Source organism: Crocodylus porosus, unplaced genomic scaffold, assembly GCF_001723895.1.
Source record: "Crocodylus porosus isolate Cpor-Errol unplaced genomic scaffold, CroPor_comp1, whole genome shotgun sequence".
Classification (NCBI taxonomy): Eukaryota; Metazoa; Chordata; order Crocodylia; family Crocodylidae; genus Crocodylus; species Crocodylus porosus.
In genome coordinates this window covers 29712141-29728431 of record NW_017728931.1, presented here as the reverse complement: position 1 = coordinate 29728431, position 16291 = coordinate 29712141, and the positions used below count along the sequence as shown (strand labels likewise).

General features: G+C 46.9%; 1 protein-coding gene across 1 annotated transcript in view; it reads left to right on the top strand.

Annotated features, from left to right (window-relative positions):
• PIK3C2G (phosphatidylinositol-4-phosphate 3-kinase catalytic subunit type 2 gamma) overlaps positions 1-16291 on the top strand; it is a 340743-nt gene that overhangs the window by 240272 nt on the left and 84180 nt on the right. The window contains exon 27 of the mRNA XM_019543878.1: positions 15399-15591. Coding sequence (XP_019399423.1) covers positions 15399-15591 — 193 coding nt within the window. The remainder of the gene's footprint in view (positions 1-15398; positions 15592-16291) is intronic.

Genomic DNA, 16291 nt, shown 5'->3' with positions numbered 1-16291 from the left:
CCATGTTCATCTTGGCATCAGTGATGACTCCAAGATCCTTTTCTGCCTCTGCACTGATGAGAAGGGAGTTCCCCAGCCGGTAGGTATGGTGATGATTCTGTAGCAGCGCACATATGATCATCAGCTATTTTGCACTACTCCAGCAAGGTATCAGCAAAATCTAACTGTGCGCTCTGCACACGGCATATTACAGGCGGTTACTGTGCCATGTTTTAGCACTTCCAAAAGGAAGTACTAAAATGTGATGCTATAGCAATGTCACTGTATGCCAATGTGTAGACACACCCAGAATCAAGTTAATTCATCATCTGTTTTTATCCCTATTTTATTATCCAGCCATTTTTTAACTTGTACTAGTAGGCATGTATTAACTAACCTATTTATAAATCTGAACGTGGACAGGATATACAGCTCTTCTGCTAGCTTTGTTTAAACATAAGGCAGTATTATCCTGTCTGTTGATGTCCTTCTGAGATCTATGATGATGATCTGCCCAGAATGTCCATTATTCTATTGTCTATGAGAGCAAGCAGCATGTTGTTGTTATGTCAGTCCTACGCTTCTCTTCTGGCCACCAAATTTTCCCTCACCCTTCTACAGAAAGTCAGAATGAAAGTGATAGTCCAACCTACTCTTGTCTAGTGTATATAGTTTTCTAGAACTATATCTTGTTCTTCTAAGATGTACATAATGATAATATTTTGAGATACCATGACACCATTATTATATACTATAATTCCCTCAGGGTACTTTATAAACTTACACTTTCTCACGATACCTGATGAAGATGATGACCACTGTACATGTTTAATTGAGATGGCTAGAGGTGGCTAAATATTAGTATGCCTATTTTCTCAGGTAAGTCAAGTGAATTTTCCAGAATCACACAGAAAGTCAGAGGGTAGATCTGGGAACTGAGCTCCACAGTTCTGATTCTCAATTTTTTTAAATTGTCTAATCAGAATGTCTTCACTCTAAATGAGGCTTTGTCCCTTTCTAAGTATTTAAAAATATTGCAATCTCTTCAATACCATGATGTGGGGTAGTTGTTGACAAATTTTCACACTTTTTTAGTGGTAATTGGTACAATGTCATAATATTTCTTCAATATCTGAATTCAGTTTGTTCAACAACATAAAAAATTGCATTCACTGTATGCATCTACACATTCATTAATGTGCTGTAGTTACTGCACAATAAGTTTAGCACTTGCATAAGCAATAGTAAATCAATACTCAGTAGCACCAGTTACTAGGCTACTGCGTAGTTAGTGTCTCCTGTAGATGCACCCACTGTGACTAAAGTAAAGCTCAGATAGTAAAATGACTCCTGTTACCATACATTCTTTTGGCACCATTCCTTTTGTAAAGCAATTTTTCTTGCCTTTCCATACTCTGAGCCAACAGATTAATGCTACCTCAGTTCAAGCTTTTACCTGCCAAGAACTTTGAGGACTGTTGAGTGCAGCATGCTTTCAGAAATGACCCTCTGCTGGTTTTTTTGATTCAAGTTCTATTTTGTAATCTGTGGCAGCATCTGCTCAGTTTTTCTTCCAGCAGTGGGTAACTCCACTATTATGAACTAACCAACAGCAGCACATTTACCAGAGTATAGGCTTTAGTAGGGTTAATCTCCTGGGTCATTCAGGAACAATGGGGCGTGTGAAAGTTGCACAAAAGTATCTGTGTCAGCCTGCCACTTCTCTGGGTCTCTGGCCAAATGTAACAACATCATTGCCTATCCAGTGTTCCTGCTCTGAACTCAGTTTGATCCTTCAAGGTCAATGCGATCTTCCCCTCCCATAGAAGCAGAGAACCTATCCATCACTAGAAATACATCTCCTCTTTTGATTTAAAGCTAAATTTGCTCTCCTTCATGTGTTACCATGGCATTGTATGTTTTGTGACATTTTTAAGTATCCTTAATAAGTCTTTACAATATGTCCTTACAATTTAAAGCTCTTGAAAAAAATAGATTGGAACCAATGTCACTCCATGAATGGGGAGTTTAATTTCACTGAAGTATATGATCAACCTCAGAGGTCCTGCCTACAGAGAAGAACTGGGATGCAGACCTCGAAATTACTAGGATATAAGCACTGTATGTGTCCAAAAGCCTAACAATGGGGAAATTGTTGAAAAGCTGCTAATTGCCAATTCTAGATCATTTGTTTATGACAGAGTAATATATTATGCAACAATCACTGCATGGTCATGCATATCTATTCCCATTCCACAATGCCAGTAGCCAGGAAATAAGCTTGTTTCCATATTTCTCCTAACTCACAGCACAAATTCTAGCCCATCAGCAGAATGGCCCTAACAGGCCACAGGGCATAGATACTCTTTTATAAAGGCATGCACTCAGCTGAATTAGAGCAAAATTCCTCTTCTAGGACAGGGATGGGGAATGTCCAGCCCACAGGCTGGATCTGGTTGGCTGCAGACTCCATTTCCCAGCTACCCATGCCCACATGGCTTGTGCTGCTCTCCATAGAGACCCCAGCCTCAGCCGCACCAGCAGTGCACATAGCAGAGCAGTGCAGGGTGCTGCTCTGGAGCTGGTGGAAACATAGGATGGGGGCAGCTTACACTGGAGCCAGGGCAGAGCTGCAACGTGTAGCCTGGGCGCACACATGCAAGGGACCGTGACACTGCCCCAGCTCCTTGCAGCAGTGACAGCCTGTCTGGAGCTGGAGCAGAGCCACAAGCTCCTGCTTGCATGCCCCTTCCCAGAGTATGCAGGCTACAAATCACAGCTCCAGAGCAAGCTACCCCTGTCCCATATTCCTAGCAACTCCAGAGCATCCCCTTGCACTGTTCTGCTGTGCACACCACGAGCGTGGCTGAGTTCTCCGTGGAAACCAGCACAAGCCATGCGGGCAGGGGCAGCTAGGTAATGGAGTCCCCGGTTGGCCGGTGGACCAGAGGTTCCTCATCCCTGTTCTAGGATGTATCATGAGCAACATTTCTGTTGGGCAGTATTACTGTTGCTGTTCCAATGAGATCTCTCCAGATGTGAGGGCCAGAGTAGGGCCTGGCTTAAATCATGATTTTGTATTTTTCATGAAAATCATGAAATTAAGTGATTTTCACCAAAAAATGTGATTTGCAAGGAAATGCCATGATGTGATCACTGTGCAGCACCCAGTCCCTGCCCCTGCCTGCCCCAGCTAGCAGCAATGCATTGCTGGGTGGAGTCATGCAAGCAGTGGGATACAAGTACTCTGAGCTGTCCCAGCAGGGCTCCTGCATGTGGAGCAGAGCCAGGGGCAAAGGAGAGGGCAGCAGTGGGCAAGGCTGAGGGACAGCACCCCCCCCCACCAACATACAAGTGATGATGCCTATGCTCCAGCCCAGCCACCCCCAGCCCACCTCACAACCCTTTGCTGACTGTGGGCTGCAGGTACCACCAAGCCGCCACTGCCATGATGCCAGACAAGTTCAGCCAGGTTCGGGTCCCCCTCATGCAAATGATGCCACCTATGCTCCAGCCTCCCCAACCTGCCTCGTTTCCATGCAGGGGGCACCAGCCCAGCTGAATTTACCTGGCATTGTGGTGATGGCAACATCTCAGCAGCGCCTGTAGCCCACAGCCAGGAAAGGGTTGTGAGGCAGTAGAAGCGCAGGGCAGGCTGGAGTTCAGGCAGCATTGTTTGCATGTGGGGAGACCCAGCCTGTCTGAACTTACCCAGTATCATGAGTTGGTTGTCTGTAGACTGCGGGTGCTGCCAAGCTGCTGCTGCCACCATACCAGGGAAGTTTGAACAGATTGAGCCCCCCCACACGTAAGCAATTCTGCTCTTGCTCTAACCCCTCCACCCCACCCACCTTGCAACTCCTTGTTGGCTGCAGGCGATGACCACTGATGAGGCACCACCACTGTCAATGCCCCCCTGCCCCAGCAGCAGGGAGCTCCCAGCCCCAGCTCCTTGATCATGGGGATGGGATTGGAAGTTCCTTATCTACCATCACCAGCTCCATGATCATAGGGAGGGCACTCAGAGATCCTTATCTCCCAGTCCATTTCCTATGGTTACAGGACCTGGGATCTCCCAGCCTGGACCCTGCAACCATGAGTTACTAAAAGACGTAGGGGAGAGAGATCCTAGTTGCAGGCCATATGACTTTTTAAAAGTTTTCTAGAATTGTCCCATCCACTATTCCTTCCACCAGTTGAGGCAGGAGAGGGGCTTTGTAGGTGCAGTAACTTACAGATAGCTATCACTCTGATCATTCATTTGACGGAATCTAGAAACTATGGTTGGAATTGTCTAATGTAACATTGAAAATCCCACCTTATATTGGTGTTGAGGTTGGCCAGAAACCTCAATAGGAAACGCTTCCTCAAATGGAGTTTAATTTTCAGTCATGTTAGATTCATAGATTCATAAATTTATAGACACTAGGACTGTAAGGGACCTCAGAAGGTCATCAAGTCCAGCCCCCCTGCCCTAGGGGCAGGAAGTCAGCAGGGATCATAAAATTGCAGCAAGATAAACATACAAATAACTTTTGAAGGCATTCAAAGTAGGTGCTCGGACCACCTCCAGTGGCAGTCTATTCCAAACCATGGGGGCTTGGACAGTAAAGAACTTCTTCTGACACCAATGTCTACATCATTAATGAAGATGTTAAATAGTATAGGCCCTAGGGCAGAGACTTGAGGGACCCCACTGGTCACAGCGCGCCATGATGATTGACTTCCATTAACCACCACCCTCTGGGTTCTACTGCAGAGCCAATTCCCCAGCCAGCGGATCATGGTGAGACTGAAGCCACAGTTAGCGAGTTTTGCCAAGAGGTAATCAAGGGATACCAGATCAAGGCTTTTTTAAAGTCAAGATATATGACATCAATCTCTTCTCCCTTGTCCAGGTGATAGGTCACCTGGTCATAAAAGGAAATGAGATTGGTCAAGCAAGACCTACCCACAACAAACCTCTGCTGGCTATCCCTCAGGATGTTGCTGTCAGCCAGTCTGTTAAGGATGGCCTCTTTCATAATCTTTTCCAAGACGTTCCCCAAGATAGAGTTCAGGCTGATGGGCCTGTAGTTTGCCAGATCCACTTTCCTCACTTTCTTGAAGATAAGCACCACATTGGCCTTCTTCCAATCTTCGGGCACTTCACCAGAGCACCAGGAATTCTCAAAGATCCGTGCCAGGGGCTGGACTACAATGCCCGGAGGTGTAAACTGTCAGGGCCAGCTGACTTGAAGGTATCCAGCCTGTCAAGGTGTTCCTTCATGAGGCCTGTACTGATGGAAGGTAAGGAATCTCTCTCACCCAGGCCTCCCTGTCCCATAGTGGGCAGGGGCATCCCATTGGACTGGTGAAAAACTGATGCAAACTACCCATTTAGCAAGTTGATTTTTTCCTGGGCGTCAGTTGTCAGTTGTCCCATCTGGTTTAGAGAGGTCCAGTGTTGCTCCCCACATATCTAAAAAAGGACTTTTTATTGTCCTTTGATACTTGATAGCTGGAGTTCTGTCGCAGCCTTGGCTTTCCTGGTTCGCTCCCTACAGGTCCAGACCAGTGCACAGTATAACTCCTTGGTGGTAGATCCAGTCCTCCATCGTTTGTAGGTCTTTCTTTTAAGATGCAGGAGGTCTGCTAGTTCCCTGGAGAGCCACAAGGGCTGCTGTGCCCTATTGCTGCCTTTCCTCTGAGACAGGATAGACTTTGCTTGAACATCCAGGATTGCTCCCTTGAGGAGCAACCACTTGTCCTGAACTCCCCTTCCCTTTGGGTTGTGGCCCTTTAGGGCCTCACTGACAAGTCTCCTTAGCTTATTGAAGTCAGCTTTCCTGAAGTCAAGGACTTCTGTATTACTGACTGACTTGCCAGCTTTATGGCGGATGGTGAAAGTGATCAGCTTGTGGTCATTTTCACCCAGCTTCCCTTCGATCACCAGGTCGCTGATTAAGTCATCCCTGGTTGTCAGTACCAGGTCGAGCAGAGCTTTACCTCTCATTAGCCCGTAGACTTCTTGTATCAGATAGAGCTCATCCATGCAAAACAGAAAGCTTTGCGACCACTTGGATTTGGCCAAGCGCTTTTCCCACAAGATATCTGGGTAGTTGAAGTCTCCCATGACAACCATGCACCAGGAGCATGTGGCCTCAGCCAATTCCCTGATGAACTCCTGGTCAAGGTCTTGATCCTGGGTAGGGGGTCTGTAGTAGACTCCCACCATAGAATCCCCTGTGCCGTATTCCCCACGGATTTTAACCCAGAGGGTCTCTAGTCATCCACCCTGGGCACCAATGTCAGCTTGCAGGGAAGCATAGCTTTCCTTGACATAGACAGCTACACCCTCGCCCCTTTTGTCCACTCGATCTCTCCTGTACAGGGTATAGCCATCTATACCCATGGTCCCACTAGGTCTCCATTATCCCTATGACATCATAATTATTTGTGTTTAGCAGGAGGACAAGTTCCTCCTGTTTATTCCCCAAGCTCCTGGCATTTGTGTACAGGCATGCAAGTGTCCCTTTGGGGGCCCCTGCCTTGCCTACAGTTCATTCCAGGGCTGGGACAGGGGTGGGCTCCTTAGAGTGCCTTGGTCTGCTGGCTTTGCAAGGGTTGCTCAGTGGGCCAGCAGTGGCAGTAGTTCCCCCCATCCCCCAGTGGGCTTAGTTTAAAGCCCGGTGGAGCAGGTCAGCCAGTCTGGCTAAGAAGAGCCACCTCCCCAGCAGAGAGAGGTGGAGGCCGTTCCTTCCTAGCAGCTCACTGCCTCTCTCACCAAAGAGCAGACTGTGGTCATGGAAACCAAAGCTTTCCCAATGACACCAGCAATGCATTCTTTGGTTCACTACCTCGATCCTCCTCTCCCTCCTCAGCCCATAACCTGGACTGGGAGGATCAAAGAAAAAAAAATCAAAGAGATGATCTTTCCAAAACAATTTAATCACTGTACTCTATGTTGGTAGATCCTGTGGCAGCTGGAAACAAGAAGCAAGCCAAGTTCACAAAACATTGTAAAATCTAAATATTTGGTTCATGTTTGACAAAAAAAAATCAACCTGAAGTTTATACCATTGGCATACTAGTATATAAACTAGAATGTTAAAGTACTAGTGTATAATAGGCAGTGTTCACAGTCATACGCGATTTGTGATTTTGAGTACCTCTCCTTTTGGGACTCTGAAGGGAGTATCTGATTCTCAGAAAGTACTAAATACTTCCTCAGAATTCCCTTTCGATTTCCCCAGCTTGTCACACAAAAATAGATGCATCAAAATCTTGAGTTGTTTTTGAAAAGACTGACCAAAGTTTACTGTCCTTAAGAAGCAGCCTCTCAACCCCCTGCCCAATGCCTACACATGCAGTACATTCTAAATTGCATAATTATTTAATCAATCCTGAGAAGGCTATAAACCACATACGAAATTAAAATTCAATTCAACAAGTGTGAGGTATAGAATTACTACACATGAATTATACTGAAAATTCAATTAACTTTTTCTGAAAAGCAGATCAGACACTAATCTGACTAGCAAAGGGATACTGTCACAAGGAGAAATCTCATTCCTGCCTGCAAATTGTGTGCCAGGTACATTTCAAAGTAACAACTTCATTTTCTATGACTAAAAGCAATCATACATTATTTCAGTTTCATTTGGGCATTCAGTAGTACTTAATGTATAGCCTGTCTCACTCTTGCCTGCTATATAGCCCATTAGGCAGTAATCCTGTAAATACCTTAGGGCATGTCTATATGAGATGTTTATTGTGCAGTAGACTAATTAGCTGCACAGTAAACATCACACATCTACACATTCAACCCTATTAGACTGAAGTAAACTCATTTGCTCTGCAGCAGGATAGCACTTGTCAATACACATACTATCCTGCTGCAGAGTAAAAAACTCCACAGCAGTGCACATGTAGACACTGAAGAAGGATGATTGGGGCATAAGGGTACTTCAGTGTGGGGGCTGCCTGTTGGCTAGCCCCCACACTGAAGCACCCCTGTGCTCCAGTCAGCCCCACTGCGGCACGCTGGCTCAATGTGCAGTGAACCCAAGCGCACATGTAAATGTGAGCCTAGGAGCAATACACTGGTACATTAAGCACTGGAGTTTATTGTATCAAATGAATATGCATGTGTAAACATACCCCTTGTGTAAAAGCAGACCCTTACATAACAACACGGAGCCCTATGGTCTACATGGGAGTGAAAAGACCACCTGCAGAGTATTAGTTCCGTTAGTTCTTTTATCTGTCATTAAGAAAACCCTTGCCATCATTGTCAGAGAAGATAAAAGGACCTTTCAGTACATCATTTATATAAAATTGTATATGAGATTATAAATATTTCTATTTAAATAGCGCATATATTAGATTGTCTATAGACTATATATAATAGACACTAGGCTACATTGTATCATTTAAAAATATTGAGTTGATAGAATCCTTTTCTAAATGCTCATTAAAGTCAATACATGTTAAGTCCCTTGTATTTTTCAGTTTAGGTTTAAAGTCAAGGTATGTGATTAGCAATCTGCAAGTTAAAAGCATTCCAGAGATATAATGGGCTCATGGATGAGACAACAAGACATTAAAATGATAGATTGCGTAAATGATGGTACTCTGATACCAGCCATTCGGCAACGGTAATAGCATCTGAATTAGTACCACATTGATTTCCACTGCAGGCAGAGGCATGTTGGATGCAAGCTAAAATCCACTGTGTTTAGCTGCAAAATAAAGAGGTTTCTCATGGTAATAGATTGATTTCTTTTTTCTTGCTGCTTTCCTACATTGTGATCAAGCTACAAATTCTATGATCCAAATCACCTCTCAGTGATTAATTGAGAGATTAAATTGTGCTTTTAATATAATACTTTCCCCTTACCCCAGAACCTAAATAAAGAAAGTTGTACAAGTTTAATCATGGCCCAATTAATGAGCACTATATTGATTTTCTAATAATAACTTAAAGAAGATTTATTTTCCTGTTTTGTTTTTGAGCCCTAATTTATGTCATTTATAAAACAAGCTTTATTTGCCTGTTTCAGGAAAACTTAATTAATAATTAAGATAATTATTGTGCCTTATTGGAAGATGATTCTCCTTCTATTACATTAAGAAAATATATGTCTCTTCTTTCCTGTATTTGCTCCAGACTTAATATGGCTAATTTTTACATGAAAAATCTGCACAGCGTGCCTGGCTGTTTTCTTTGTTTTTCTTAGTTTACAGTTGGGCATGTTCACTGGGGGCACTGCTGGGAGAGGTAGGTAGGACAGAAAAAAACAAATTAGTTAACCCACTGAGAAATATAATAATGTTCAGACCGGATTTAACACAGTCCAGGCTGTGGATGGTTCTTGGTTTGCAATTTCCTGTACAAGTTCATCTTTAAAGTTTTGTTCTCTAACAACATCTGCTCTGAGGCCAGTGATGAAATGTCCAAGGAGGTTAAAGTGTTCTTTCTGGAACTGATATCAGATTGGTGTTCATTCATGCTTACATATAGGGATCACCCTATCTGTCCAGTCTGTCCAATGTAGACAGCAGAGCTAGGGACAAACATTAAACATCAACTGGTTTAAGTGATCAGAAACTGGTTTAAATCTGTAACAGAACAGACGTTCAGTGCACATAAACCAGTTTCAAAATGGCCAAAACTGGTTTGAGATAAACCTGGTTGAATGTAGTATCAGATTTAACTGATTTGGCTGAAACCACTTTATGCATTGTCTGTCCCAAAACCCTACCTGGTTTAAGTTAAACCAGATTCCCCCAGCATCCCAGCATGTTCTCTGGGCTGGGCTCTCTGCTCCAGCCCCTCTGCTTCTGAGCCCAGGCAGTTCCCCCCTCACTCTCCTACTAGCAGCAACCCAAGACAGGTCTTCCAGGTGCTCCCCCTCACTGCTGCAGCAGCAGAGCACCATGGGCCCTGAGGCAGAGGGAGGCAGAGAAGGGGGTTAGGGTCCTCTCTACCCCACTGGCAGCTGGGTGTGCCTACCATCACCACCCTCCTCACTCCCTGCAGTGGAATAGGGCCCCTGCTGTCCCCTTTGCTGGACCACAGAGGGAGGAGAAATAACCCCGTCCCTGCCCTCCCCCCCCTCCAGGGACCCTGTGGGCCAGCATCTGGCTGTGCCCCCATTTGGCTGCTGCAGCAGGAGAGGGTAGGACCCTTGATGGGGACAGCAGATCCTGTCATACTGTCAGGGAGTACGAGCCCCTTCCTGGAAGGGGGCCCTGCTGCAGGGCAGGCAGAGGCACCCCCTAGGCATGCAGCTGGTTTCGGGCTGCTCTGTGGCAGGACTTCCTTTCTAGGCAGCCCAGCCACAGAAGCTCATTTGCTGCTGCATGTGTAGCCCTGACCCTGAGTGCCCTGCATTAGCTCCAGGCTTGCCTATCCAGGCTGAGCAGTGGCGGCATGGAAGAGAAATGGCTAGCAGGGAAGAAAGCAGCTCCTCCCCCTCCCACTGCCAGCACTTCCAGGTGCAGCTGCCCAGAGCCAGCATCAAGCTGCTGTGCATCTGCTCTGTGCTGGCACCGCTGCCCCACAGAGCAGCTCAGAGGTGGCAGTGACATGGCAGAGATGCAGGGCAGCCTGGTGCTAGCTCTGGGGAGGCTGCAGCAGGAAGCACCAGGAGGGGGAGGGCTGTTTTTCCCACCGCACTGAACTGCAGTTTCTCTCCCACACCACTGCTGCTCAGCCTGGACAGGTGAGCCTGGAGCTGATGGGGGCGGTTCATGGGGTCAGGACTGCGTGTGCTGGTCCCCTCCTGTACCATGGTGCCACGGCTAGCAGCAAAGGAGCTTCTGTGGCCAAGCTGCCTAGAAAGGCAGTCTCGCCGCAGAGCAGCCCCAGCCCACCTATGTGCCCAGGGGTTGGCATCTTAGCCATGCAGAACCAGGGGATCCATCGGGAGCCAGACAAAGCCCCTCTGTGGGCTGGATCCACCCAGCCAGGAACATCTGTCCATGCCCCCACCTGGCCACTGGAGTGACAAGGGGGGAGCAACCATGATGGGGGCAGAAGCCCCTGTCAGTTTCCCTGGGCACCAGCCTCTTTCCAGAGGGGAGTGAAAGGAGGGCTGCACTGCAGGGTGAGGAAAGCTGCTGCAGGCCACAGTGGCACTGGGAGGGGCTTAGAGGACTCCAAGCCCCGGTGCTGCCACATGCAGTCCACCGCAGCTCTGTCTGCCCTACAGCAGGGCACCCTGCTGAGAAGGTGCTTAAGCTCCCCAACATTATGATAGGGACTGCTGCCCCCACAAGGGTGATGAACTATATGACATTGGTAGCAGTGGCATAACTAGTGGCAGGGTGATTGTAGTAGCTGCCTCAGGCACTGATGGGATGGGGGAGGAGCAAAAACACCAGCTACTGTCAGCAGTCACAAGTTGACAATTGCAAACTGGAAATCACTGCTTCCACTTTGCCCCAGGTGCCAGGACCAGGTGAATGAAATCTGGATGTTATAATCCATGTTATTTTGTCTAGTGATGATGTGATTTGTATTGAAGAGGGGGCACAGCTGGCATTTGAGTCCAGAGAGATGTCTAGTGCCCTGGGTTAAGAGGTAGATAATCTGTTGCTAGAGAGATGCTGTTTGAGGTAGGGTGGATGGGGCTGTTTCTCAGGAATCATGCAAGTTTAGACCTTTATTCAGGAAGAAGTCCTCTTCAATAGAGAATTTAGGCCCCTGGTCAACTTTAAGCATGGCTGATCTCCTGGGTCAGTGGGATTTAACCAGATGGTAATGTGCTTATATGGACTTCTAGTAACAGTGAATTAGTATAATTAGCATGTGCCTGCACTTGGAAAAACCATTGTGCTGTGTGGTTGGCACTTCACCTAAAATACCCCAGGAACTTGAACAGAAGTAATTAGAGGAAGCTTAACATTCTAGTGCAAAGGGATTCTAACTAGCATCTAGATTCATGAAGGTTCTCGGTAGGCAACACTTCTCCCTCTTCCAAGACCAATGATGAAACAAGTCGTTTGTCAAAAGTGCTTCTAGGAGTTTTATATAGTGTATTTTCTCCTGAAGGATCCTTAAAATCTAGAGTATTAGAAGTGTATTCCAACTTCTCTAGCTTGGGAATGAATGTGGAGATGTAACATTGGAGATTCTTTTCTCTCTTTTTCTTCCTTATGCAGCTGCACAAGGGGTAAGCAGGAACCTGATATTTGCAAATGTAACAAAGGGATTTACAATACAGTTATCACAGCTGAATTGCTAAATGGCTGTTGAGTCACTGTAAGTTTAGTCTCCGAAGAGAAGTTATCCATACCTCCTGAGCAGGGCAGATGTTATACCAGCGAAGGGCAGATATTTTGGCTAGAGGGCCACTTACCAAGTTTTGGTGAGATGTTGAGGTCTGCAGACATGAAATGTTTCAGAAAATATCATTTTAACAAACTATAGATAAAGAGCAAATTGGATACTAAAAATAAAAAATTCACAATAGCATTTTAATTTTATTTAAAAAAATATTTTTGCCCTGATTTATGTTATTTGAGTATTGTATATAGAGGCAATTGCATAATAACTCAAAATAAAGTCTTACTCTAGTATATTGGGGGAGGTATATGTGAGGGGTGGGTGTGTGGGTGGCAGGTGCATGGTTGTAGGGGGGGTGTCTGGTGTATGTGTAGGACAGGGGTGGGCAAAATGCAGCCTGCGGGCCAGATGCAACCTGCCAGGCCATTCTATCCAGCCTGTGGGGCCCCTAAAAAATTGAGAAAATTAATATTTATCTGCCCCTGTCTGCCTGTCATGTGGCCCTTGATGGTTTGCCAAAACTCAGGAAGCGGCCCTCCGCCCAAAATAATTGCCCCCCCTAGTGTAGGGGGATGGGTGTTTGTGAGGGGGGGAGGCTGTTTGGAGGTGTGGGGGTGGGGTGCACATTTGTGTGGGGGACAGTCCATGTTCCGGGTCTCAGGAGCTGACTGGGGTGGAGGGAGGGATTGAGGGGTGGGGGTCACATGCAGCAGAGCTTGCCCAGGTGTGGTGCCAGTGCGATCTGTCTCCCCTCCCCCTGCCAGCCTGCAGCTGTCCCCACAGCACTCCACATGAGGCCAAGCCCTACCCACTTCCACCCTGGGTAGTCCATGCCACACTCCCACCCACACCTGTCCTGTGCCAGCCAGAGAGCACTGCCCCAACCCCAGCCCAGCCCAGCCCAGCCTTGACCAGTGTGCACAGCTTCCTGGCAGGGCTGCTGCCACAGCTGCTCAGGTATTTCTTGCCCCCACCACCCCACTTCCAGAAGCTCCTGCTCCTCCTGCCCCTGCTGCACCGCCCTGCGCAGCAGTTAATGCAGGGAAGCTGTGGGGACATGTTCTGGGCAGCAGATGCCCAGCCAGGTAGAGGGAAGCTGCAGCCAGGCAGCTCCTGCCCCAGCTGCTAGCTGCCTTCCACCCACTCCACCTGCCTAGCCTGTGATGATGAGCACCCACCTATGAGAAGCCAAGTGGATGGAAAATGGCTGGGAGCTGGAGCCCCATGCACTGGGGCAGGAGCCACCCCACTGCAGTTTCCCCCTCTCTAGCTGGGCCTGTGGTACCTGGCATGCATCCCCAAGGCCCCTGCCCTTTCCCACTTACCTGCTGCCTGGAGCAGCATAGCAGGGGGAAGAGGAGCCACTGGAGGTGGGGGGAGCTGAGCAGTACCCAGGCAGCTCTGGGTGCAGGCCTATGAGGAAGCTCGGCATACTGACTGGGGCCCTCAGTAGGAGGGGCAGGACTGCGGTGTGGGCTGCCCCAGGCAGGAGAAGGCAGGGCTCAGCCCTATATGGAGCACTGCCGGGGCTTCTGTGGCCTGGATACAGTCATTTGGCAGATGCCCACCCACGGGGCAAATCCAGTCAGTTGGCAGGCCAGATCCAGCCCATAGACCAGTGCTTCCCAAACTTTTCCTCAGCCTGACCCCATTTATAGCCCCATTTCCTCAGTGTGGCCCCTCATGCTCCCCACCCCCGTGACTGCATCGGCTGATGTTGCGACCCCATTTGGGGTCATAGCCCACAGTTTGGAAATCGCTGCCATAGGCTATATTTTGTCCACCTGTATGTTATATCCTTGTGCTCTTGCAAGCATACTCTGTGCTCTTGCAAGCATGCTGTCAGTGTGTATCTATTCTGTAAGGCAAGGGAGGGGAGGGGTTGGTCCAGGACATTAAGGCCCCTGGCACATGTTCATTTAATGGCACAATGGGATGTTTTCCTACCCAACAATCACACCTCCTACCATGCCATACATGCATGGTAGAACACACGATTTTGGGATCAGGGATCAAATCTGAAGTGTGCCACTACTACTTGCTAGTGCAGCAAGAGCCTGGGATCATGATCACAATTGGCTGACTATAGGTTCTAGCCCTAGGACCATACTGCAGCCAGTTTCAACTAAGGTGTCTTCCCAAAACAGGAATTGCCAATCAGCTGATTGTCAGTCTCAGCCATAAGACCACCACAGCTGGATGAGCTGTCAACCAAGCCCCACCATGCAGTTAGCATCAGATTTCATGGCAGGTGACTCTGCCACATGGTCAACCCAAAGTAAAGTGGAAACCAGCCACCAAATTATTATACACATTTTGTGGAATATTTTGTAGCTGGTTTTGTGGGTTGTGGTCTGAACCTGTGGCCAGCTTACTAATTTAAGAGGCTATTAACAAGTTAAATCTTAAGCATAATGTTTGCCAGGAGCCTGGCAGAATAAGAACTATGGCCAAGTCCAGATGAGTGCAGTCGTGCGGTATGTGGTGCCACAGACACATCTGCTATACCGCATACTGCACATTCACCTGTTCTCCACCCTTCAAGACAGCATTGCAGGTCAAAAAAACCTGTGCAAAAAAAGAGGAGCAGTGCATGCAGGGGTAGCGCATGCCACTCAAAACCAAAGCCTAACTGCCTGGAGCCCACTCTGGCTGCCAACCAGGCTCTGAGCAGCAGAATCGCCACTGCTGCAGCTCCAGGAAGCCCCCTGGATCCCAGGTAAGGCTGCTGGGGCCAACCCAGTGCCAGCCCCAGCCTCCCCTACCCCACCTGGGGTAATCTACTACATGCCAGAGGATGCATGGCCCAGGCGTTCCTTGAGGACAACTAGGAGCCCACTGCTAGTTGTTCCTAAGGAACCAAACGTCTGTGTTCATTTGGATGTGACCTATGGATCTGGGGCTACAGTGAGCATGTTTTCCACTCTCCCAGTGGGACACATCCAGCCCTACTCCTTTGCAGATTGATATAATAATTCTTTTGAATTGGGTTCAGTTGCAAATAAGTGATAACTGGTGAGTGTGTGTCTGTTTAGTTGCAGCTATGGCAGCGGGCACCTAGAAATGGAAGCAAAGGGAAATACAGGCCTAAAGAGAGAAATTAATATTCTATCTTTATTTTTATTTTCTTTTGTTTTGTTTTCAGAAAAATAAAGGAAAGTTTGGAGTGCTTTCCTGTCAAACTGAATAACCTGATTCACACACTTGCACAAATGTCACTGACAGGCTCTGCCAAACCTCCACCTTCTGACATTGTTCCCCAAGATGCTGAGGTGCTAAATACAGAGAGTTCAATTGCAAGAGCCACCATTTTAGGGATCAGCAAAAATTCTGCCTCCGTATGTATTACAATTTCTGCTCACTCTTTTTAACTGAATTTTAAACTACTCTTCTGTTAGTGTACACACTTGCCTGCCTTGGTTATAAAAAATGCTTTTGTGCCACAATTAGAGGATCATGGGATGAGCAGTAGTGCCATGAGCATTGAGATTCAGGAGAGAAATAATACCAGGCAGAGAGCCATTAGCAGGGAGCCATTAAGAAAAACTGCTCCTGCCTTATAGTGAAAAATAAATCAAGAGCTAATTAAAGTATCCAGAAAAGAAGCACAGCACAAATTAGGAAGCGTGCTAGAAATGGGAGCCTTCTGCATGATACTTTAATGGACCATTATTCGTTTTTACATAGTGTGGTCATATTTCCATGTTTGAGCTGCGTGTTATCCAGACAAGTCTGTCTGTCTGTCTCTCTCTCTCTCTCTTTCTCCATGCATGTGTATATAATCTATATATACATGGAGAGAGAGAAAGACTTGTCTGGATAATATGATAATGATCCATAAAAGGTGTGTGTGTGTGTGTGGAGAGAGAGACAGAATATATATGAAGAAAGAGACAGATAGATATGTCTGGATAAATGCCCCTCAAACTTTCTACTATAAATTATAATTATATAATATATATATACATACATACATATTTATATATAGTGTGTGTGTGTGTGTGTGTGTGTGTACAGCTAAGTCTAAGTTGTAAATCA